Below are 23,152 nucleotides of genomic sequence, written 5' to 3'. Positions count from 1 at the left end.
TTTAAAATAAGTCTTGAGCTGGTGAGATAGCTCAGGGAACTAAGGTACCTGCTTAGGCTAGTGTAGGCAAATGCAGGGACCACGGTTCAATCCCCAGCACCACATGCCATGCCAGCCCCTCCCCCAGGGTGTGCTAAGCTGGCCATAACAATAATAATAATAATAATAATAGTAAGTCTTGAAAGAAGGCATAAAAATGACAGTGAACATTTTATTTGAAAGCTAAATATGGAGAAAATGGGGACCTATTGCTGTGGAAGAATTAGAGACTGTGCATATGCTTAAATCAACTTGTAGTGTCCATAACTTCCTAGTTAGCTGTAACAGGCAGCCACTTAGTTAGCTGTAATAGGATCAGGCAGGCTGGGTGAGCAGGAATCTTGTTGATGAACTCATCTCACTTCCTGAAAATCATACCACTAGGTATGATGGTTTGAGACTTATACATCCATTCACTACATGTCAGTTGAATGTATACTCTATGCACATTGTCATCTAATTGTAGAAAATTAAAGGGGAGGAGCCAGTGAGCTAGCTCAGCAGACTAAAGCAGTGACTGCTTAGGCAAGCTAAGCAGGCACAGGGACCACAGTTCCATCTCCAGCACCACATGCCACGCCAGCCCTGCCCCAGGGTGAGCTGAGCCAGCCAGAGTCCAGGCATAGTGGCGCACGCCCATAATCCCAGCACGGGGGAGACTGAAAGCAGGAGGATCGCCAAGAGTCTGAGCTGCATAGTAAGACCTTGCAACAACCAATTACGTTTTTAAAATAAGAAAGAAAGAAAATTAAAGGGGATAATATACCATGTTTGCATTTGAAGGACTCAGGAGCTATTCGAGGACACAAATAAGCAATACATATGATGTTAAGTGTAATTTTACTGAGATGGGGAGATGTATAGAACACAGAGTGCAGGCTGGGGGAACCATGGAGCAGATGTAATGGTATTCTAGGTAGAAATAATGTAAGGAAGCAATCAGTGTAATAGAAACTACACATTCAGGAGTCACTTAAAATGGACAGGAATTGGTAACTAGCTCAGGAGAAGTGATGCAGGTTTCCAGTTGGACTGCACGGGTGGGTGAGTGGAGTTACCACCAACTAAAATAGAGGAGCACTTGGTCAGGCAGTGCTGGGGCAGGAGATAAGATGGTCAGTTTGGTTAAGTCACATGGCACATCCAGGATGCAGGAGATTTAGTACTCTAGAAATACTGACCTGGGATCAGAAGGATTTCTGAATATTTGGTATCTGGATGTTAACTGAAGCTCTGTGGTTGTGTGTGAAATTTCTCAGGGATACAGTAAAAGGCAGAAACTGAATACCAAGGAATGTTAGTATCTAAAGGAAGTAGAATCATCTATCATGTTGGAAAATATGCCCATCTGGGACTAAGATGAAGAAAGCGGTTTAATTGATAGGTGGATTCTGTAATTAAATGAAAAGGAGATCAGAAAGCTTCTGCTGTTTCTTATAATAGCCCAGTGGGAGTAGAACGTGACTGCAGGGTACCGGGCGGAGGAGTTCTGCCTTCAGTTCTCAACCAGCTTGTTTTCCTTCTTGTCCATTAGCAGCAGTCATTCTGCTAACTTGAAGGAACTGTTTGGATGCCCTCCGTTCATCCTGCGATGCTGTACCAGTGATGTGATAGGTTAATGCATCCCCTTGTCTTCACCAAGGGTGTGTTAGACACCCTGTGTGGATAAGAACCGTAAAAACAAATTCAACGTACCCTTCTCCATCTGGGTGTGTCATGTGGTAAACCTGCCGGTTTCTTCGCTGTGTGGAATAATCCCTTTAAAGGAGGGATAAATGATCAATGCCTGACACTTCTAAGTAGTTCTTAAATGTAAACTGTAATCATTTAATTATATACTGTATTTTTCTTCTTCATTCCTTTGATAGTCATTACAATTGTTGTTTCTCTTGAGTAATTGTCAGGGTATTACTCTAGATCTATTACATTCTTCCAGAAAGTTCTGAGTGCAGGTGAGTCCTACTCGTGCCTCATGGGTCACATATAGACGGGGACAACTAACTACTCACGCAGCCCCCAGGCCATACACTTTTACCATTATTATGTGATTTTAGTAATTTTTTCATGACAGCACCTTGAAGTACTCAAGCATAGACTGTGGAGATGACAACAGAATGCTGTGCAGGGTGACAGCACAGTGCCCTGCTACCTCCCCTGCCTGTGATCTTCCACTACCTGTGCTTGTGCAGTTGGACAGTAGAATGTAGCAATTACTGATACCAGAAATAGTACTTTTGCCTTTCTGCACATGTGTGCACCTGTGAAGACAGGTGCTGATCATTAGGCATCTGTATACATTTTCTTATCTAATAGTTAAAATTTGGCTTGTGTGATTTTGTAAGATAATGTAATAAGTTAAAATATTTGAAAAGAATTTTTATTACTCATACAGATTAACTATATTATGTATGGGCCAAAGCAGTTCTCTTCACTCAGCATAGCCCAGGTAAGCCACAAGCTTGAACACAACATTCCAGGGCATTTAGAAGAGACCAAGGGGGAGGGGAAGACAGAGGGCTGCCCGGGGACCAGGAAGACTGGTTAGCCCAATTTTCCATCTTCAGTGAGCCTGAATGAAATATCCACTGCTCTCATACTACAGCTCTTCTTTATGCTTTTTTCTCTAACACCTATAATTATTTATCACATCTTATTCATTTATCTTCACCCCCTTGAAGGCAGAGACTTTCATTAGTTTTATTTGTAACTGTTTACCCAATACCTGGAACAATGCCTGACCCGGCAGGTGCACCATAAAGGAATGAATGAACCACCGTTTCTCCAGAACTTGAATATTAGTAAGTGTTTCTGATGGCATAACTGGTGCAAAAGATCTATCAAGTCCCTACTATGACGCGTGTCCTCAGATGGTCACTGCAGGGATATTATCATCTGAAGAGTGCAAGTAAACACATCTGTCCCTGATTGTGGAGCCACCTGTCCGCCTGGCAGAGACAGCAGGTCCAAGAGCCTGCGCCGAAGGCTGCTCTAGGCCGTTCCTGCTACTTTTTACTCTTTCCTGCTTCAGACCACTTACTTTCTCGCCTCCGTTCACGTGGGCAGACTGGTATTATGGGTTATTTTATGGCTCAGCTGGAAAACTGATAAAAGTGCAGAAGGAGGGGAGCAGGTGTTTTGTGTTGTGTTTTTTGAGACAGGGTCTTGCTATGCAATTCAGGCTGGTCTTAAACTCACTGTGTACCCCAAGTTGGCTTCAACCTTGTAGTGCTCCTCTTTCTTCAGCTTCCCAAGTACTGGGATGACCGGTGTGCATTGCCACGCCTGGTCTCCACACACATTTCTCAGCGAAGAATATTCTCTCTTTGTTCACTTTTTTGCGTCCAAATTTTTGTGAAGCTGATAGTCTTGGTAGCAAAGAAAGAACAGCTTTAAGGTCCACAGAAACTGTATCGTAGCTTAAATTTAATTGTATTATGGAGTATTTATTTCTATAGATTTGTTATATACAGGGCAGTAACACTAGCATTGGATTGATGTTAGTGGAATAAATTTGCCTTTACTTTTTAATTGTTTTGGTAACACCGGGATCAAACCCAGAGCCTCACACATGACAGGCAAGTGCTTTACCGCTGAGGTATTCTCCCACCAGTATGTTTGCTTTTTAAAATAATTATGTTTAGAGGTATGAAAAGTAAAGCCATATTAACATGCTGAGCTGTAAAGGGCTCCAATCAACAACTTCTGACATTGCTAGTCCTATGGATAACCAACTACTATTGTGGACTAGTGGAGTATATTGGATTATTTTGCTGAATTCACGCACCTACAATATTTAAATGACAATGGAATGCCCATCTCTGACAAAACTAAACAAAAGAAGGGGATACAAATGAAGGACCATTTTGTATCTGTATATACAAAATAGTTAGCATAGATATACAGCTACTTTCTCTTAATTCAATGACAAAAAATGATTTGTACTAATAGTGTTTGGACAGAATATCATGTCTGCATCTTGCACTATGAATAACCACTACAAAGACAACAATATGCAATATATTAATTATTGAAACTGTCCTATTAATTGGTTTTGAAACTGTCTCATTGCTATTTTCCTCTCAATAAAATTTTAAAAAAGATTGTGTTTAATAAGAATGGGATGGTTTTGTTTTTTCTCCTTCATTGTTTGATCTTGTTTTTACATGAGTGCAAAAATGGTTTCTAGCCTCCTTGTACTTTTCTGTGAAGCTGTGCTGGAAAATTAGTAGGATTACTCTGGAGGATTTCGACTCAAGATGGCTGCAGTCATGTCAGTCTTACTCATACAATTTATCTTTGCACTCATAAGTTCAAGATGGACAAATGAAATCAAATGATTATCAGAGGGCCTGGGAGATAGCTCAGTAGAATAAGTGCTTGCTTGGCAAGCGCAAAGGCCTGAGTTCAATTCCAGGGTCCTCCCCCGCCAAAAAAAAAAAAAAAAAAAAAAAAAAGATTATCAGAGAGCCAAACCCTGGATAAACTAGAGGTGTTATATAATTTATGAGCACAAGCATTCGTTTAGTCAGTAAATGTTTTGAGTGCTTAATTACTCACAAGTAAGTTAGGTATGTTTCAGTTGTAAATTCGATATGATCACTGTCTTCAGAGAGGTATTCATCAGACATTCCAACAACCATAGAAGTATGATTTACAGCTGTGGTGGGTGATGTAATGGGACAAAGATGGCGGTGCAGGAGTGACGTGAACATGCACCAAAGAGGCCTCTGTGTGTGAGGAGGGGCCGGTGGTCAGGAAAGGCTCTCCCACCCATCTCCACTTCTTCAAGAAGAGATATTGAGCTGACATATAAAAGATGAAAAAGAACCATCTCATTCCTCACTGAAGTAAAAGTCAACTAAATGAATTTCATTAATCCAAAGAGCAGATTTCCATTCATGCTTGCTCAAAGTCACTTCATTTTTGCATATGTTGACCTAAGAACATTGGCCTTGATTCGCTTCACATCTTTGTCATGTGACATGTTTATGCAGCATCTGCCGTCTCTCTACTGCCTGAGCTGGGGGGCTATGAGATGTATGTAGGGTACAGCAAATGCCTCCTCAAGAACCTGTTGTCTGTGGGGAAGTGAGGTGCTTGTGAGTGGAACTGAAGCAGACAACAAGATGGGTTCGGGTGAGTGGCCCAGACACCAGATGCAGAGAGGGAGAGGCCACCTGTAGCACAGCGGTTTGCGTATGTTGCCAAGGAGGGGACAAGACATGAACATGAAAGCATGTGTATCCCGTAGGACTTAATAACCTTCCCAGCAGTAGAATGAGCAGGGAGCATGCTCAGTGGGGGCAGGGCTGGGGCTGCCTGGCTCAAGGCCGTGGATGGTGAGGACCAAGGTAGGACTAGGGTTGATGCCTTAATTTGGGCTCAGATTTTCTACCAGAAATGAGTGGAACCTGATGTTCCTATTATCATTTCAAAGATGGTACTTTAACCATTAATTGTGGCTTTATTCTTTTTCAAACATGGAGCTAGTTGTGTATGTTATTTATAGTCACATCATTTTATTTATTTTTTAATAGTTTTTTTTTAAATTATTTATTTATTTTTATTTATTACATTTATTTATTGTGTGTGTGTGTGGCCAGCTCAGCCCACCAGGGGGCGGGGCTGGCTGGCATGTGGTGCTGGGGGATCGAACCGTGGTCCCTGTGCTTTGCCAAGCTTGTTTCAAGTAGGTGCTTTAGACCACTGAGCCATCTCTCCAGCCCCGTCACATCATTTTAAAAAGACTTCTGAACACATGTGTCTGTGTCAGCTTTTGAAAAAGCAGATAGCATGAACTTATGTCTTGGGGTATCACTGTAGAAACTCCTATAAAGTAATGTTTTAATAGAGGATGTTGTTGTTAATAGCGTGAACCCTAACTGTGTGTTTGAAAGTGTGGAAAATGATATTTTGATAGCTTTTTAAGATCCTTGTCTCCTCTTATAGTGTTCAGTCTGTCACAAAATCCCATAGATAAAATTATTTAAGTATTTCTCTAAAACTATTAGAAAATTCAGACTAGAGCTTCTAATCCAAGTAAGCTAGAATGTATTTCCCAAGAGATAGTGTATTTTAGAGACTCAATTCTATGAAACAGCCTGAAAAAAAGTCTTGTCTCCTGTAGTGCTGTCCATAGATCTTGGGTGATGCCTACAGGACCAGTATCGTTCTACATAGAACACATGCATTTATAAGGTCCAAGGATTTTTATGGATCGAATGGGAGACTATTGAAAGGTGAGGGGAGTTAAAGATGCAGATGAAGGGTTCTCGGTACTTGAATACAGTTGTACTATTGTGAGTGTAATTGTATTGTCTAGTTTTGTAAGAACTGTCTAACTTTTGAACTAGCACTTTGGAACGTGGTTAAAACTGCGATCTTGATGTTCTTTTCTTTCCGCTATAATCCATGACTTGATCTAGATATATAGGCCAAGAGAGTGGCTTTCTGCTGTCCATGATCTCAGTGTGCCCATGCCAGCTATCCTGGGTAAGGTAAAGAGGCCTGTACTCTACCTTGAGTATTTTCTAACCAAAAATATCAAACAGCCTCCTTCAGGAGGCTCCTGTCATTTGTAATCTCCCTTGTGGCTATAACTGTACCCTTTTAGCCCATGTTAAACAAACTTTGCCCCATTTTTCCTCTTTAGGTGGAAAAGAGTTGATGATTGATTTCCTTAAAATAATAACAAACCATAAACTTATCGACCATTATTACTTTGACCTTTTTGGGAATGGGTTTAATTCCAATTCTATCTACTTTTATATTCTTTTCTATTCCTTTAATTATTCCTATTGCTTCCTTTGGTCAATGATCTTCTCATTGACCTTAAATTCTGGCACACTTAACTCATGGCAGTCTTTACTGTCTCTCTTGGAGGCAATTGCTAAGCTCAACAGAGCATCGTCTGACTGTGCAGGGCACCTATGAACAGAAATTGTCTCATGAGCTGTTGAATTCTGACCAGTCTTGGTTTTTAGGAGTTCAAAAATTTCATGAGACTAAAGACATTGGATAAGTGGAGTTGTACTATCTTGGCTAGTACTATATTGGTCTCAATTAGGTACTTCCAGTGGAAGAGACAGGATGGTAGGCTGAGTCAGACCCAAGTGCCCTTTACCTTATTGTATGCCAAGAGAACCCAAACTCCACACACCAACCTCACTTAAGGCAAGCTGGAATAGGAGAGAGTCGGCAAGCTTCCATTTCTCTAAGCATTGTGGAAGATAGAAAATAGCACACAATGCCGTCTTTGCCTTCAGTAAACTTGAGATTGGGAGGAGGAGATAATTACACTGGCGATATATGGAGTATTCCAAGAGATCAGATTAAGAGCCAGCTGTCAGGTTGTTCCAGAGCCCAAGGGTAGAGGTGGAAGTAGGGGTTATGAAGAGAAGCCAGAAGCCAAACTCAAGTAGACCCCTTAGACAAGAGACAGGGGCTGGCATCAGCAGAGAGTGAGAATAACTGTTATGGTTTGTATCTAGTTGTCCCCCGAAAGCCTCATGCAGTTGTGGGGCAGGGACTTGTAGAGTCTGACACTAACTCATGATCCCCTGGGATTATGGGTTTTAGTACTGCTGGGATTATGGATGTGAGTACTACACATCCTTGGGGCAAATAGTCTGAATATAACATAAGAGAGACAAAAAGACAGACCTCCTCTCTGTTGCCGTCATTGCTACCCCTCCTCCATCTTGCTGTCTTGTTCTTTGCTGTCACCATGAACTGCTGCTCTCTGCCATGTGCCCCTCTGCCCTGGAGCCAGCTGATTATGGATTGAGATATCCAGTAACTGTGAGCTAAATAAACCTTTCCTTCCTTCATTTTGGGTGTCAGGTATTTGTCCCAGCAAGGAGAGAAGAGTAACTTTGACCGTAACTTAGAGGGGTTGCAGAATGAGGCAGTCAGTTTGGCTGGAGGAAAGTACTGGTGTCTGGGGAGGGTCAGGTGAATGTCTGGCAGAGCCGAGCAGGAAAGCTGCTAGACTGAAGTGCTGTTCCTACAGTGATGTGAAGGAGCTTATTAGGAGGTCTCCCAGACCCCCATGTAAGCTGCGTCCTGTGGTGAGAGATCTGGGCCTGTTTTCTGCAGGGCCAGCTTATGGGTGCATATGACCATATATCTGGAGCTTATTCTTTGGTGTCTGGGAGCTCATTAAAGGCACAAGTACACCAATGCCTTCTGGAGACTGAAAAGAGAAAAAAGATGAGAGTGAGTAGAAACCTTAGTAAAATTTGCCTGTGGATCCAAAATTCAAAGAAGGCCTGTGGTGTCATTGGCAGCCGTCATTTCTTCGCAGGCCCTTTGTCAGCCCTAGTGCCTGAAATTAAATTATGGAGGAAGAATTTAATGAGCCATTACTCTGGGTGGTACCTTTGTTTCTTAAGCTGTCTATAATTAATGTTGTTTACAATGAAGTTTCTTAATAAGTGCTAAAAACAAACAATATATTTTCAAAAATTTTATTCATAGAGGCTCCAAAGTGATTCCAACCAACGCCCTTATTATTGTGAACTTGAGCTCTGAACTAACTACAGCCCCTCAGGTGCCTTTGCTTCAGCATCTCATTTTACTGTCTGGTTGCACTTCTATCTTCTTACTCAGAAATGATCATTGATTTTGCTGTGTGTTTTGAATTTAATGTGAAAAGCTATTAAAATATGTTTTTGAATCTTGGTATTTGCTTCCAGGGTAATGCATTAGCAAAGGTTATTTCTGGCAAGAAACTGCCCCCTCACATTATTGTGGATGAGGCTCTGTTGCAGCTATTTTGGGCCCCAGGCTACGGTGTGTTGCCTTCCAAGCTACATCGCGTGGTTGTTTCAAACTCATTGCTCTGAGTTTCTGAACAAAAATGGACCGACTCAGACCCCGCTCAGTGGAATGGAATTTTGGTAGATGAGAAGATGGTATTGAAGTCTACTTTTATAATCTTTATAAAGAGTTTAATGATTGGAATACATGGGATGAAATAAATTTTTAAGAAATTCGATTGGAATAGAAGGCAGAAGAAGATAAATAAATAGTTAACATTGGTGGTATCAACCCATAGATGGAGTATTTGGGAATTCTGGTCTGCCCAACCTGCCATGCCTCTAGCACATAGCATCCTGGGAAAGGGCAAGGATGTGCTGTTCCAGGCAGGGTGGAACAAGGTTTTGATCTCACTAAGGGTAAAGTAGCACCTCTGAAGCACATGGTCCTTATCCCCAGAAATGAAAGTGGGTAACCCAGGTCTGAGACCCCAGCATCATGGGGCAAGTTCGGAAGAGCTCCTTGTACCCTACAGTGGCTGCATCACTGGCAGAGTGGAAGACAAGCAGTACCTGTCCTAGCAAAAAGGAAAAGGGCTCCACCAAATGCCTCTGGTTTCTCAGTAAAATTCTTGTGTTGCCCAGAACTATACTGAAACACTGACCATGTTGCATCCCATCCGTACCCTCTGTTAACTGCCAAAGTGGATCACAGCCCAGTGGGAGCAGCACAGCAGAGAGGTATGCATTCCCTGCTGTAGCTAGAGAAAAGTTTGCATTTGGGAGGATTTTAAGTGTGACCCGTTCTACTAAGTGTTGAGCAGTATGACCTGGTAGACAGCCAGATGGCATTTCAGAGAGATGGATTTATTAGAACATATAATGTAGCTGCTGTCTTTAGAAGGTTAATGACATAGATGCTTTTGGAGCCCTGTTCATGCCACTAAAACACTGTTCTGTTTTCACCCCATCTAACTTCATGCCATCAGTTATAAATATTTGCTAAACTATTCATATAAAATCAGCGAAATCTTTTTTAATGTGTTTAATGTTTGTATTTACATTTCTTTTGGATAAAAAAGAGTAACACCTTTGTCAATATGTTTCTAAGAAGTTAAATCTGTGGATCTCATACAGATATTGAGCGAGGCTGTGTCAAGGATTTATTCAGTTCAGGAGTGACAGAAGCAGTAGGGTGGTGACACTGCCATGAAGGACAGCTGAAGGGACAGGTCACACAGCCACTCAGGAAGGAGTGTGAGGTTGAGCCGGCTGGAGAGCGAGAGCACCAGTTAGTTCTGCATTGGGACTATAATGCGAGGCAGAAATCACCTGCATCTTCTCAGGACAGAGTTGACATTAACTTGCAAAGTCTGAAGCTTTCATCAGTGGTAAGAAGCTGGTCCAGCACTGATGCGTTCCGCTGGATAACGAACTAATCCCTGCTGAGCTGTTGAGCAATGCTCCAGAGCAACACTGAAAGAACATACTTTCCTCCTTTTACCTGATTTCTAAGTTTTGGGTAATTTTTCTTTTCTTTTTTTTTTAATTTTACTTATTTGTGTGTGTGTGTGTGTGTGTGTGTGTGGCCAGCTCAGCCCACCAGGGGGCGGGGCTGGCTGGCATGTGGTGCTGGGGGATTGAACCGCGGTCCCTGTGCTTTGCTAAGCTTGTTCTAAGTAGGTGCTTTAGACCACTGAGCCATCTCACCAGCCCCTTGGGTAATTTTTCTTAACCTCTTAAAATAAAATAAGGTAAGCTCCCATTGATAGGAAGAACAGTGAAATTCACATAGAAGACAAAGGATAGAAAAGAGAGTTGCTGGGATCTGGATGAATTAATGTGCAGGCCAGTCCACTTGAGAATGATTAGGCTGGTAAATTTTACATATGTTGTCACAACTGAAAAGAAAATTAAGAACAAGCTCATACTTAGGTTTATGAAAAAAGTTAATAAGTCATCATTCTCCTGAGAGGGCTTAATTACCCTCTATTTGTGTGAACTCACTTTTTCTTGTTTACAAAAACGTAAGTAGAATTTTCTAAAAATAGGATTATTTTAATTCTTTATTCCGTGACAGTAGTTCTTTTCACTTAATGACACATCACAAACTGCATGCTGGCTTTATCTGTTGATCTAGTCCAGTCCTGAATGCCAGCTTACAAATTAGACATGTAATTTATTCAGCTACTCCATGGATGAAAATTCAGGTTGTTTTCAGATTTCTGATGGATTTTTTTTCCAATTTTGTTTCTGTTTTCATTTTGCCAGTGCAATCGTGATTTAAACAAAATGGTTTCAATGCAGGCATGTGAGGCGGAATGCCAGTATCTCAGGGATGAAACGGAGGAGGGACATGGCTCTGAGAATTGTTCAGTTGGGGAACGAGGTTGGATTTCCCAGCCAGTTGAAACTGTTGGTGTCTGAGGGCAGAAGTGACTGCTGCTACTAATTTATTGAGAGAGGGGACAGAAAAACAGCAGAATCTTTGAGGGGAGGCGAGCAGAGAAGCTGAGAGGTGAGAGCCGCTTTGGAAGAGGCCTATCTGAGGCGAGGGTGTTGTCTGCAGTCACAGACAGAGATCCCCGGTGGGAGATGCCTTGCGCTAAGACCTCCCTGAAGCTCTGAGAGTGGCTGAGGGCTGCTCTGAGAGAAGGAGATGGCTCTGTAGGAGCTGTACGCATTTAGGGGCCTGAGACTGAGCCCCACTGGTGGAGTGCAGAAGAAGGAAGAGCCTGGAATTATGTCACCCCACTCCAAGCCTAGGAAAGTTACTAATAGCAAGTTTAGCTCCGCGGGCTTTTCTTCCCACTGCATGTTGGGTGTGCCTTACAAGGATGCCTGCCTTTTATATGTTGATTTCCTTGTTGTCTAAACCACGAGAAATAATGGTACAGTCTAGTAAACCAGCTTGGGCCACCACTGCTTTGAACTTAAGGAGAAAGGCAAGTCAGATCTCAGTGGGGCATCTCAGCAGTATTACAGAGCAGTGTTACATTTTTAAGGCTATGCTGGGTTCATAAAAGCTAGGATTTAATGAGAGTGCATGTCACTTGCACAAAGCCACATGAACCAGGGAGTGCTGGACAGAGGTGCTGTGAGGAAACAGTAGACACAAAGAACTTCTGAGACATTCAGTGTGTGCTTTAAAACTCTCACTGCTGACCTCTGTTGCCACCAGATGTTTTTATAAAAGATCTATGAATTCCCAAGTTCAATCCCTGGTACTTCAAAAAAACAAAACAAAACAAAAAGATCTATGAATTTTCATACCAAGATGAGGTGGTGGGAGGTAAGAATAAAGGGAATGATTAGTGATCCAAATGCGTTGTTTGGCCGCTTCTCAGGGCTGTGAGAAATATCTGTTTGTAAGAGCAACTGAGTCATCAGCATGGATGATGTCACAGTGTAAAATCAGTGGGAACCTGCCACACCGGAGGCAGGGTTCAATTTTAAAAACTGTGCCCTGCATTCTATCAGATGATTATGGTTGGAAGTTCTGAAGAAAACAGTAAAGATGACAGCTTTTGCCCATAAAGTACCTTATCAACTGGGGAGGAAAAAATGACATGTACGTAGCAAATTGCTGAAGAAAACTCTAATGCGCTCTCTGCTCTAATAAGCTCTAATGAGTATCCCCAGGATCACTTCCGGTTGCTGAAAGAATTGAGGTCAACATGAGACTAGTCCCTCCTGGGGCACCCCGCATGGCCCACTTGGTAAGGAAGAAGCAGGTGTGAGAACCGTGGGGGCAGCAGGAGGTGCTGGCAGGTGACAGGAGGCGGCAGGTGGCAAACAAGCTGTTTTCCAGAGAATAGGATCATAGTAGTATTTATAGGGTGGTCAGTCTCAGGCCTGATGGACTCTGGCCATAATCTTGAGTTACTTAATTATAAATTGCAAAGAACAACTCCTATCTGTGGCGTGTTGAGCTAAGCAAAGACCAATGAGTCTGAGTGGAAAGTTCATTTGTAGCTGCTTTGTCACCTTGACTACCTTGGTAGCTTACACCCAGCCCAACCAAATGTTTTTCCTACCATGTTGCAGGAATAACAAAAAAATAATACTGGATTCTTCGCCCAGGGCCCTTAATTTTAGGAGAGTCACCTAACCTTGGCAATAGACAAGTTAAGGTTGGAGGTTCCCAGCTTTCTCTGTTGTTTTCTAGTTATTTGACCGGGAAAAATATCTTTCCTATCAAGGGATCTCTTTAGATTTTATTTATGGAGGAGTTGTCATGACCTTTTTGGGTCTTGTCTAGACATGCAGACCAGGCCCAAGACCTGCTTGTTTGTTCCATCTCTGAGTGCCATAACTGCATGACGTAGAAAGAGACGACACCAAAATTAAGGCGCACCTGTCTCAGTTACTCTTCTCTTGTTGCTGGGACAAATACCCAACACCCAGAAACGAGGAAGGAAAGGTTTATTTTGCTCACAGTTTATGGAGGTTCCAGTCCATACAAAGCTGGCTCCAAGGCAGACTGGAACATGGCAGAGGGCAGCAGCTCATGGTGGCAGAAGGCAGCAAAACAGCAAGAGCAAATGGGAGGAATAGCAGCAGCAGCAATGGCTACAGAGAGCAAATCTTTCCCCTCCTTATCTGCCCCAGGCTAGGTGTAGCACTCAGACCCATAATCCCAGCAGTCCTCAGACCCATAATCCCAGTGGATCATGAGTGAATCACAAACTTTAAAAGTCTGCCCCAAGACTGCATGAGGCTTTGGGGGACACCTAGACCCAAGCTATAATAACAACAAAGCATCCTCTTTTGCATGAATGGAGGTCGTGAATGAGTTTTATGTTAGAATTGACCCCTTTTCTTCCCTCTTTGCTTGGCTGTCTTTTCCTCTTTGTATAATGTATAAATAATTAGCATATGCTGTTTGCTGCACAAAGAGAAAATTTGCTGTCTGATTTTTTCTGTTAAGTATGAAAAAAGTATTTCCAAAGTATGAAAAAATAGCTTTTGGAAATTTCAGCTACTGCTTTTGGAATAGTGGGAATTTATTACTCAATTCAGTAACAATCTTGGCCCAACGCAAGGAGCTATGTGGGCAGGCAGTGGGCACCTCTCCTAATGGCCCTGCCAGGGACATCTTTGTTCATATCTGAGCCAGCCTGAACTCGGCATATCTTTCCATCAGAGACTGGTTACCTCTGAATCTTAGACATACCACAGAAGCCATTGAGACCCAGCCAGTGGATTTTACTTGTATGAGATATTTCATAGCTCCCAAGGGGAGGGAGGAGAGAGAGAAAGCAGAGCCCAACAATAAATAGCTCTTTGTATCAGTCCCCTCCTCTAGCCCCAAACCACTGAGCTCATAGTGAGTAGCCCGCGTTCAGTAGAAGACAGCTCTTCCCAGTGGCTTGGGAGACCGTAACCAGATGTGGCTTGTCTTTCCACAGTGTGTGGCTGTGACCTGGCCCAAGGGGGCTTCTTCATAAAGAACGGGGAGTATCTCTGCACCCTGGACTACCAGCGGATGTACGGGACCCGCTGCCATGGCTGTGGGGAGTTCGTGGAGGGGGAAGTGGTGACCGCCCTGGGCAAGACCTACCATCCCAACTGCTTCGCTTGTACGATCTGCAAGTAAGTGACCGTCTCTCCCAAGCCTGGGGCTTCCTCCAACAGGAAAACGCTGGCTTCCCCCATGAATGCTTTGGATGGCCTCCTTTGGTCTGTGTGGTATTTATTCTTCAAACCCTTTTTCTCTTTTGCCTCTTCCTGCAGAGCTTTCAATCTTAGTCAAAGTGTAGGTCAGTCAGGAAACGTGATACGTGATGTTCTCTGCAAGGTGACATGGCTCATTTCAAGGGACCTCAAACCAAGTCTGGAAGCAGAGCAAGCCTCAGAGCATTTTGAATAATAAATCATTGGTGGAGGATTGGACAGCCACCCGAAGCACATGTGGAAGTAAAGTTCTTATGTATGTGACATGTGCATTTAAAATCATTTCTTTTTTCTATGTCATAGGGGTTGGCAAATGATGGCCCACAGACCAAAGGAGGCCCCAGACCTGCTTTTGTGATAAAGCCTTACGGGCCCACGGCCACATCCATCTGTCTGAATTCCGTGCAGGGCTGCTGTGGAAGCTGCAGTGGCAGTGCTGAGAAGTGGGGATGGCCCGTAGGGTTCTCCAAGTCTGAGAAGATACTTACAGTGGGTCTTGGGGTGGGGTGGGGGGTTGTTGTTGCTGTTTAGGTGCCTGTCACCTACCAATGTTAAATCTTAGCTGTATAAAGGAACCCGATTGAAATGATCAGTCTAAGAGAAAAGCTATGTGAAACCTGAGTGGGAAGCTGTGGTGTTGTGTTCTGGTGCTGCATGTTACGAAACTGAAGGGTGTGCCACCCCTGTCTAGGAGACTTGCCAGCGAGGCTCAGCTCCTTAACTGACCGGCTCTAGCCACTGTCCCCTGCCCTCTGTACTGGGGACCCGATCCATCTTGCTATGCCTGGGTCCAGAGCTGCCCTTCAGAAGGAGATGCCTTGCTAGGCAGTGTTTCTTGTTTCTAAGCCACAAAGATGCACTTAGTCATCTGAAAGAGTAGGTTGAATTTTATACAACTAATAACAAGTAACACTGATAAAAAGTCCTAAGTCAGAGGCAGTATTTTCATAAAGTCATTTTTTAATGAATCAGTACGTGCTTATTCACATTCCTGATGTGGCGTCGGCGCACGTACACGGCACACCCAAGCTTCTTTTCACCCCCTTTCCTCCCTTCTCTTCCATCTGTTGGTCCCCTCGTCCCTTAAGAAAGCCCAACCTCGATGCTTCCTACTAGCTCTCATTTGGTTATTACAGTTATTCTGGTGTCTCATATAAAAGTGATATTTGAGCTTGTGGGCCTGATATATTTCACTTGACACTGTGACCTCAAGATGCCCCCATTTTTCTCCACATGACTCAAGTTTATCTTTCTTTATGGCAGAGCAGTACTCCTCTGTGCTTTTAATAAAGATTAGCCCATTTCTGAATCACTGCTTTTGAAATAGTAATTTTAAAAAATTGAGCTTCACAAGCAGAGTATGATACTTAGGTAGTCAAAGTGAAGGTCCCCCCTACCATCTCCTTTTTAAGGTTTGGATGTGTAAACGCCAAGGAGATCCAAATCTGGTTCCACTTCCTGAATTGACTGGAAGCCTTTGTTACTGAGATTTGCCAAGTCAAAGCCACCTGCTATCAAAAAGGAAGCATGGGAGGAGGGATGCTATGGGCGAGCACTCCCCAAGGCTGCCTGATTGCTGAAACGTCCTAGGGCTGGTGAGGCTGCGATCCCTTTAAAAATGTCCCAAGTCCATCCTGATTTCTGGAGAGTTCCCAACTATGGTGTTACTCGGCCCAGTTGGAAGCTGCTGGTCCAGGTAGACTCTGAGAGCCATCTGTTCTGACCCAGAGAAAACAATGTGCTGAAGTCAGTGTGACAGTGGGCAAATGTAGCTGGCAAGAACCTGTCCCTGGACGTTGAGCCCTCATGGGTGCTCAGCATGGTTACAGGTTGAGCACCGCTTATTTGAAATGCTCAGGAACAGAAGTGTCCTAGATTTCATATTTTTCCAGGTTTGGGGATATTTACATATGCATAATGAGGTGTCTTGGGAGAGAGGACCCAAGTCTAGATACAAAATTGATTTTCTCACATACAGCAGATCTTACAGATTGAAGGTAAGAGTATGCAGTATTTCTAATGCGCCGGCATTTTGCCTGTGACCCATCACATGAGGTCAGGTGTGGAATTTTCCACAATGGCATTACATTAGCATTCAAAACATTTCAGAATTTGGAGCATTTTGAATTTTTGGATTAAGATTGCTCAGCCGGGACTATTCAGTGGCAGCTGCTGCTTCCAAATGATGATAACAGTATCTAAATTGGGACCTTCTTTATGGTTTACTAATTGCATTCACATAGAATTTCATTTAACACCCTTAGCAATTCTGTGAATTCAGTCTAGAATTACTAACTCTATTTATGGGCATCTCAGAGTATAAGACTTATGCAGGTTAATCTTGGAAGGCTGAGATTTGAACTCCGGCTTTCTGAATATAAATTCACTTCTATTGCAAACATTCATCCATACAGAAAGCAAACTGTAAGGGCAGAGGATACGGAGTGCAGGAGGGGAAAACTGAGAAGGCCCTTTATAAAGTGGCAAAATTCTAGCTTCAGAGGGCCTGGCCCCGTGTTGAACCCTGGACTCCAGCTTGTGCCGTGGGGGCTTTGTGTATAATACGAGCGTGGATCCTAAGTGTTCCTAAATTCAAGCGAGTTTAGTGAGGCACCTGGGGTGCAGCTTGTAGAGGGGTGCTCCCTGTCCTGTCACTCAAGGGCCCGACAGCCCAACAGTGAGTGCTTCTGTGTTGGAGCCCGCACCCCTCTGGCCTCAGCCAGACCTTGGCCTGATCGGGGCAAGAGAGCCTGTGCTTGTTTCTGTGATGGGCCGGTAGCTCTGGCACCCCTTACAGAATGGCTTCCAGGCTTGTTTCGTTTTAACTAATGATCATAAAAGGACTGGCCCACTGACACCCCCAGAAAGTAACTGATGTTAATTATTAAAGACAGGGCAGGTTCCCGCCGGGAAACACCATCTTCCCCTTGCTCAATGCAGGCAAGTCACTCACCCTCTCTGGGCCTTGCCTGGAGCGGCACTTCTTAGAACTTTCAACATTTGGGGATCTTGTGGTACCTCAGTTCACGACCTTACTTCTTTCTGCGATCTGGTCACAAACCAAATTGGACAAGAACTAAATCAAAGAATTTGGTCTGCAACCAGAATTCTAGGAAGAATTAAGTTCTTGAAGCAAGGTGCCCCTGTCTAAGAATATGCAGACCTCTACACAGTGGCAAGGAGGACATTTCATTAATGCTTAATTGGTTTTTTTTTTCCTTTTCCATTTTATTTTTTTGGTAATTTTTTAACCAATTTTGCATGCTTATATCTGGGCACTTGAATAACTAATTTAAATATAACCTTATGCAATATAACAACCATTATTGAATTCCTGTCATTTTGCTTAGTGAAATTCTATATTGCTTCCAAATTATGATAATGCTAGCTAAATTGGGAACTTCTTTATGGTTTATTAATTGTATTTGCATATAATTTTATTTAACATTCTCAGCAATTCTGTGAAGTCTAGAATTACTATCTATAAGCATCTCAGAGTATAAGACTTATGCAGGTTAATCTTGGAAGGCTGAGATTTGAACTCTGGGCTTCTGAATCTAAATTCACTTAATCTAATTCATTCTTTCTACTATGTTTTATTCTCTTTAAAAATATTACCTGTGTACATGTATTGCAATACAGTTGTTAGTTCCCTGAAGGGTTAAAGGAAAATAGCGGCTGCAAAAGAGAAAAACAATGGCAGGAAGCTTGGGCCTGCTTGGGAGCGATGGCCTCTGACTCAGGTTTGTGACGTCTGGCTGTTTCACATTTCCTAACTGACCACATCAGACCTGTGAACACACCCACTGATGAGGATCACCAGCAGGTTGGCCAGTGGCAAGCCAGCAGGCCTGGAAACTGCCATAACTGTTAATGAATGACTTAGGTTTCTAAAGGCTGTCCATCCGGGGACCTGAGAGGAGAAACTGTTAGCATGCCTGCAGGATGGAATAGCTTTGTAGGATGCGCTGCTGTTGATCCATGTCCAGGTACTAGGAAATTACCTTTCTGAAAAACAGCTGCTACTAATTCTTAACCAGATCTTTGTGTAGCCTGTGCCCTTTTTCTCAGCCCATAAGGGGCAGGGTCTCCAACACGGCAGCTTTCAGATGTCTAGAAAGGACAGAGTCGAGCTCAGCACAGCCGTCATAGAACTCTAGGCGTAGTCCCAGGGAGCTGGAAGGGTTCCTGATGGCCAGCAACCAGTGGGGTGCAGCCTCAGCTTCGCTTGGAACTCATGGCATTTAAAATGTTTCTCTATGAAGATTTTCTATTCAGAAATTTACTGTTCTTTAAGCCCTGATGGGTGACTTGTTGGGACGCCACTCCACTAGCAATTGGACATAAATCATTCTGTTTAATTGTTAAGTGGTTATAGAAGCTGTGCATTCTTTTTCTCATGCTAAGGCGTATTTGTTTGTTTATTTGGACCATGGCCAGCTGGCTGGCTTGGACATAGCTGCGTTTCAGCCATCTCAGCTGGTGCTCCTCTAAGAAATAAATTTGTCCCTGAGGGCAGCGAGCAGAAAGAATAAGGAAAAGAAATGAAATTGCTGGAATAACCTGGAAGGGGTGTGTTTCTATCTCCAGGCGCCCGTTTCCCCCCGGAGACCGGGTCACATTCAATGGGAGAGACTGCCTGTGCCAGCTCTGCGCCCAGCCGATGTCTTGCAGCCCTAAAGAAGCCTCCTGCTCCAGTAGTAAGTGCCTGTGACGCGCCCACATGACAGGAATGCTCTTGTAGCTCCCAGGTCACGCCCTCTTCCAGGTCCTTCTCCTTGTGAGAAGCCCATTTAGCTAGAACCAAGACAGGTCCCATCCAGAGCTTGTTGCTTCATCAAATGTGATGGCTGATAAATCCATGCAAGGAGAAGCATCTTCCTTATGCCACAGAGTGGGACATCAACCTGTCCATTTTGACAGTGGTGAAAAAATAACTGTAAGACTTTCCATTACAAATGACCTTCTCCATTGTGGAGGTTGAGATGTGAAAATGCTTGGCAGGGATGCGATTGGTCGTTTTCAGGGCTAAAATAGCTGTCTGCTTCTCAGAGGTGCAGAGTGGGTGATTTCTACTAAGGCTTAAATAAATGCCTTATTGAATAACTCACCTGGGTGAGTCTGATGTTTATTCATTTAACAATTTGCTGAGATGAGGAACAATGTCCTCATCTACTATAAGTTTTAGAGGTGGGGATCAACCCACGAGCAGATAAACCTCTGCCATCCTCAAGAAGCTTTCTAGGGGCCAGAGAGAGCTCAGTAGAATAAGCGCTTGCCTGGCAAGTGCAGGGTCCTGAGTTCAATCCCTGGTACCCCCCCAAAGAAGGAGAAGGAGAAGAAGAAGCTTTCTAGTGAGAGCATGTGGGCAGATGCATGTTCAGAACTAAGAATATCAGAGTGACAAAGCAGCTGTATTTATGAGGCAATCGGAGATTTCTCTCAAATGGGGCTGGGGAGATAGCTCAGTAGAATAAGCACTTCCCTGGCAAGCGCAAGGCTCTGAGTTCAATCCCTGGTTCTGAAGAAAAAAAAAAAAAAATGGGACAACTAAGGAGAGATTTGAAAAAGTGGAGACAGACTGCACATGCACCAGGAAATTGCAGTTATTTATGTTACAGCCTCAAGGGAACCGTGGGACTCCAAAGAGAATCAAGACTTTTTTCTCTGTGTCTCCAAACAGAAGCCAGTTGTCTTCTCTCCTAAGAAAGACATGGGAATAACATGTTGTAGATCAGTTGACAGCTTTCATAAGGCCGTGCATTCTGAGCTCCAGGAACCAAGTTAGGAAGTTAGCTTCATCTCTTTCATGGAGCTTCTGGAGTTGGAGCTGAGGCTGACCTTGGTTTCTGTAGAGTTTGCCAGTTTTTGGAAGACAAGTGAATTTCCTTTAGGTTCTGTGAGGCTTAATGCCTAAGAGTGGGTTAAGTCATTTCTCTTCCAGAAGTATTCAGTGCCCCTTACAGCAGTGATTCCAGATCTTCCCATTAAAGTGGAAGCCTTATGCTGTTCAAAAATGTTATAAGTGAAGTATTTGCATAGAAATTGATTTTGGCCACGGGGGGAGGAAGAAAGAAATATACTTTAGTACCTCTTTCAGCACACCTGACAGGATCCTAAGGCTCTGTGTGACCTACTCGTAAGTGATAGCAGCCTAAGCAGGACAAGTACTGTGACCCTAGGTCCCAAGTGCTTCATGGTGCTCATTACACCTCGAGCACCAGAGTCACATTTAGCCCCAGGTTGCTGGAAGGTGCCATGGGGTAGGAATAGGCATCCCATCCCTGGGAGAGTTTTCTCTGAAAGCGCATTACCAGAAATTATGGAAGAGTCATCAGTCTAGCTGAGAAAAACAGAGTTTTCTGAGCGCTAGGATATATTGACAGCCTTATCATAGGAAGGACTGTGTCCCCAAGTTGTGCAGAGTTCTTCAGTGCAGCTATTGGCTGAGAGGTGGGGAGTGTTGCCCACCGTGTACTCATGGTACAGCATCTGTGAGTAAGCAAGTAGGTGGTAGGTCTTTTGAGCCCTGGATTTTTGCTGCTTTGTTTCATCTAATGCGCCTCATTGCTTGGCTTAGGAAATAGAAGCAAATCCTTTTAAAGGCTTCCAGACTTCTCTGGCCACACAGTTTGGGGACTGTTTCCTCCTGATAGTGCCACCAAAATGATGGTTCTAAGAGTAAGACTTGTTGGCTTTGAGCCAGCCCTGGTATGACACACCTGCCATCCTCGTACTTAGGAAGCCAAGGCAGGAGGCTTACCACAATCTCGAGTCTAAGTTGGGCTAAGTAGTGACTTTGGGGCCAGCCTGAGTGAGCCTTGCCTAGAAAAACTAAAGAAAAAAAATTGGCTTCATCTATATTTTCTAATTTTATACAACATACATATTATACACATTTAAAAAATGAACACGAAATTAAAAATATAATCAAGCTTAGGGCCACTGCATTTTTAGCACACGTAGCAGTTATTGCTTATGTACAAATTGTTGGGCCAAGTCATATTTTCTCTTTGCTTCCAATAATTGAGACCTCATTTCTATGCACCTGATTTGGTCAGAACATTTTATTTTTAAGAAGTGCCCATCTATTTAGGCAAGTGCTCAAAGCCATTTATAGGATATGTGGGTGTCTATGAAAAAGAGAGGTTTTATATATGGATACACGTATGCAGAACACCCCAACTAGACAGGCGCAGAAATACTAGAGCAATGGGAATTTTCAGCAAGTTGCTGAAATTTCACTGGAGCACAATTAGCGAACAATTTGGTTGTTGTTTGCCTTGCTCGAAGAATTGCCCTGTACTTCAAAACTACCCTGGTATGTCCTCAGTCCCATATTTTGTTCAGTTGTTTGTTTGTTTTGGTTTTTGGTTTTGACATTTTGGCTTGGCAAGAGCTTCCTAAATAAAAGCAGAAAATGATCTTAAGTGAGAAATTTCTCTTTAATGATGTTCATGCTGCCCAAGGAACATCTCTAAGAGCACGGTCTCCTATTTTCCCTTTAAAATACTCTTTCCAGAAATGAATTTTCTCTTCTGAACAATAGCTTTATTTTATATTTGGTATCTAGCTCTCCATAGAAGAGGGAGAGGAGCAGGGGCAGTGAGAACAGAAGCTGAGTCCCAAACATCATGAAAATATGCATAAGACGCTTTCCCTTTGAGCTTGCTGAGTCAAGGTGTGGTGTTCCTATTTCTCCTGCTCAGTGGCTACTCTGTCTGTGTTATCCTACTTCAGGAGACCTCTCCTCAGTACCTCCATGCTCCCTACCCAAATTCCCCTAGTCTGTGCCTCTGTTTTCTTCATGAAGTGTACATGTAGTACTTAATGGTAGGCCAGGCACTGTTTACCTCAGTAACCCAGTTAATTCCCACAACAACCCTATGGTTGGTACTAAAACTGTCCCTTTTTCACAAATGAAAGTGAAGTAATTTGCTCAGGGTCACACAGGCTCACCAACAGGGGCTCCAGAGTTCATGCCTCTCTTCCTGACGTATTTATTTTACCATGTGTGCTACACCTCACATCTGTGACCTGTCTTGTCTGCAAATGTCCTTATTCTAAGACTGAGCACCTTCTATATGCCACCACTGCTTCTCTGTTGTACCAAGGAAACCCTCAGAAAGTTATTCCTAGAAACACTACTTCAATACAAGATTACTGTCCCAAATTAGTTAAAATGATTGCTGCATCCAGCCCAGTGCAGGTTCAATTCAGTAAGCAATCAACACGATCTCAAATGGAGATGGTAGTAGACGGGCCTCCTGGAGTTATAATGAACATTGATTTATCTGGTTTACTAGCTGTTTCACTCTTTTTAAAAAACACCACGCACAAAAGACATGTTTCTCTGTCATTATTCTCAGTACAAGTCTTCAAAGTGTGATTCCACCTTATTCTTCGTATGTTTACCAGGACCAGGGGACTGAATTTCCGTGGGCGATAGAAGGAGTGGTGTGAAAGGAAAGCGAGAGTGTGCATCTTGGGATGGAGGGAGTTGGGTGCAGATTGTGGCTTCCTCCAGGCTCCTGGCTATTTCAGGTACCTGAGCAAGAGTGGGCGGCTGTCTGCCATCAGCCTTTCCATTTCAAAGGGTGTCTGATTGCATGTGGGCTCAGGGAGCGACATGATGAGCACCCCCACACAAATACACCCAGACCCGTCTTTCTCTCTCC

The 23,152-nt window shown here is 43.3% G+C and overlaps 1 protein-coding gene across 15 annotated transcripts in view; it reads left to right on the top strand.

Moving 5' to 3' along the window:
- The window catches only part of Ablim1 (actin binding LIM protein 1), a 297,903-nt gene that overhangs the window by 156,867 nt on the left and 117,884 nt on the right, over positions 1 to 23,152 (top strand). For all 15 annotated transcript variants that reach the window (XM_023715544.1, XM_023715543.1, XM_023715540.1 and 12 more), the window contains exons 3-4: positions 14,210 to 14,393; positions 19,065 to 19,174. In XM_023715544.1, the coding sequence (XP_023571312.1) occupies positions 14,210 to 14,393; positions 19,065 to 19,174 (294 nt within the window). The remainder of the gene's footprint in view (positions 1 to 14,209; positions 14,394 to 19,064; positions 19,175 to 23,152) is intronic.

Source organism: Octodon degus, unplaced genomic scaffold (genome assembly GCF_000260255.1).
Source record: "Octodon degus isolate 3935 unplaced genomic scaffold, OctDeg1.0 scaffold00042, whole genome shotgun sequence".
Lineage (NCBI taxonomy): Eukaryota > Metazoa > Chordata > Mammalia > Rodentia > Octodontidae > Octodon > Octodon degus.
This window is presented reverse-complemented; position numbering and strand designations above follow the sequence as displayed.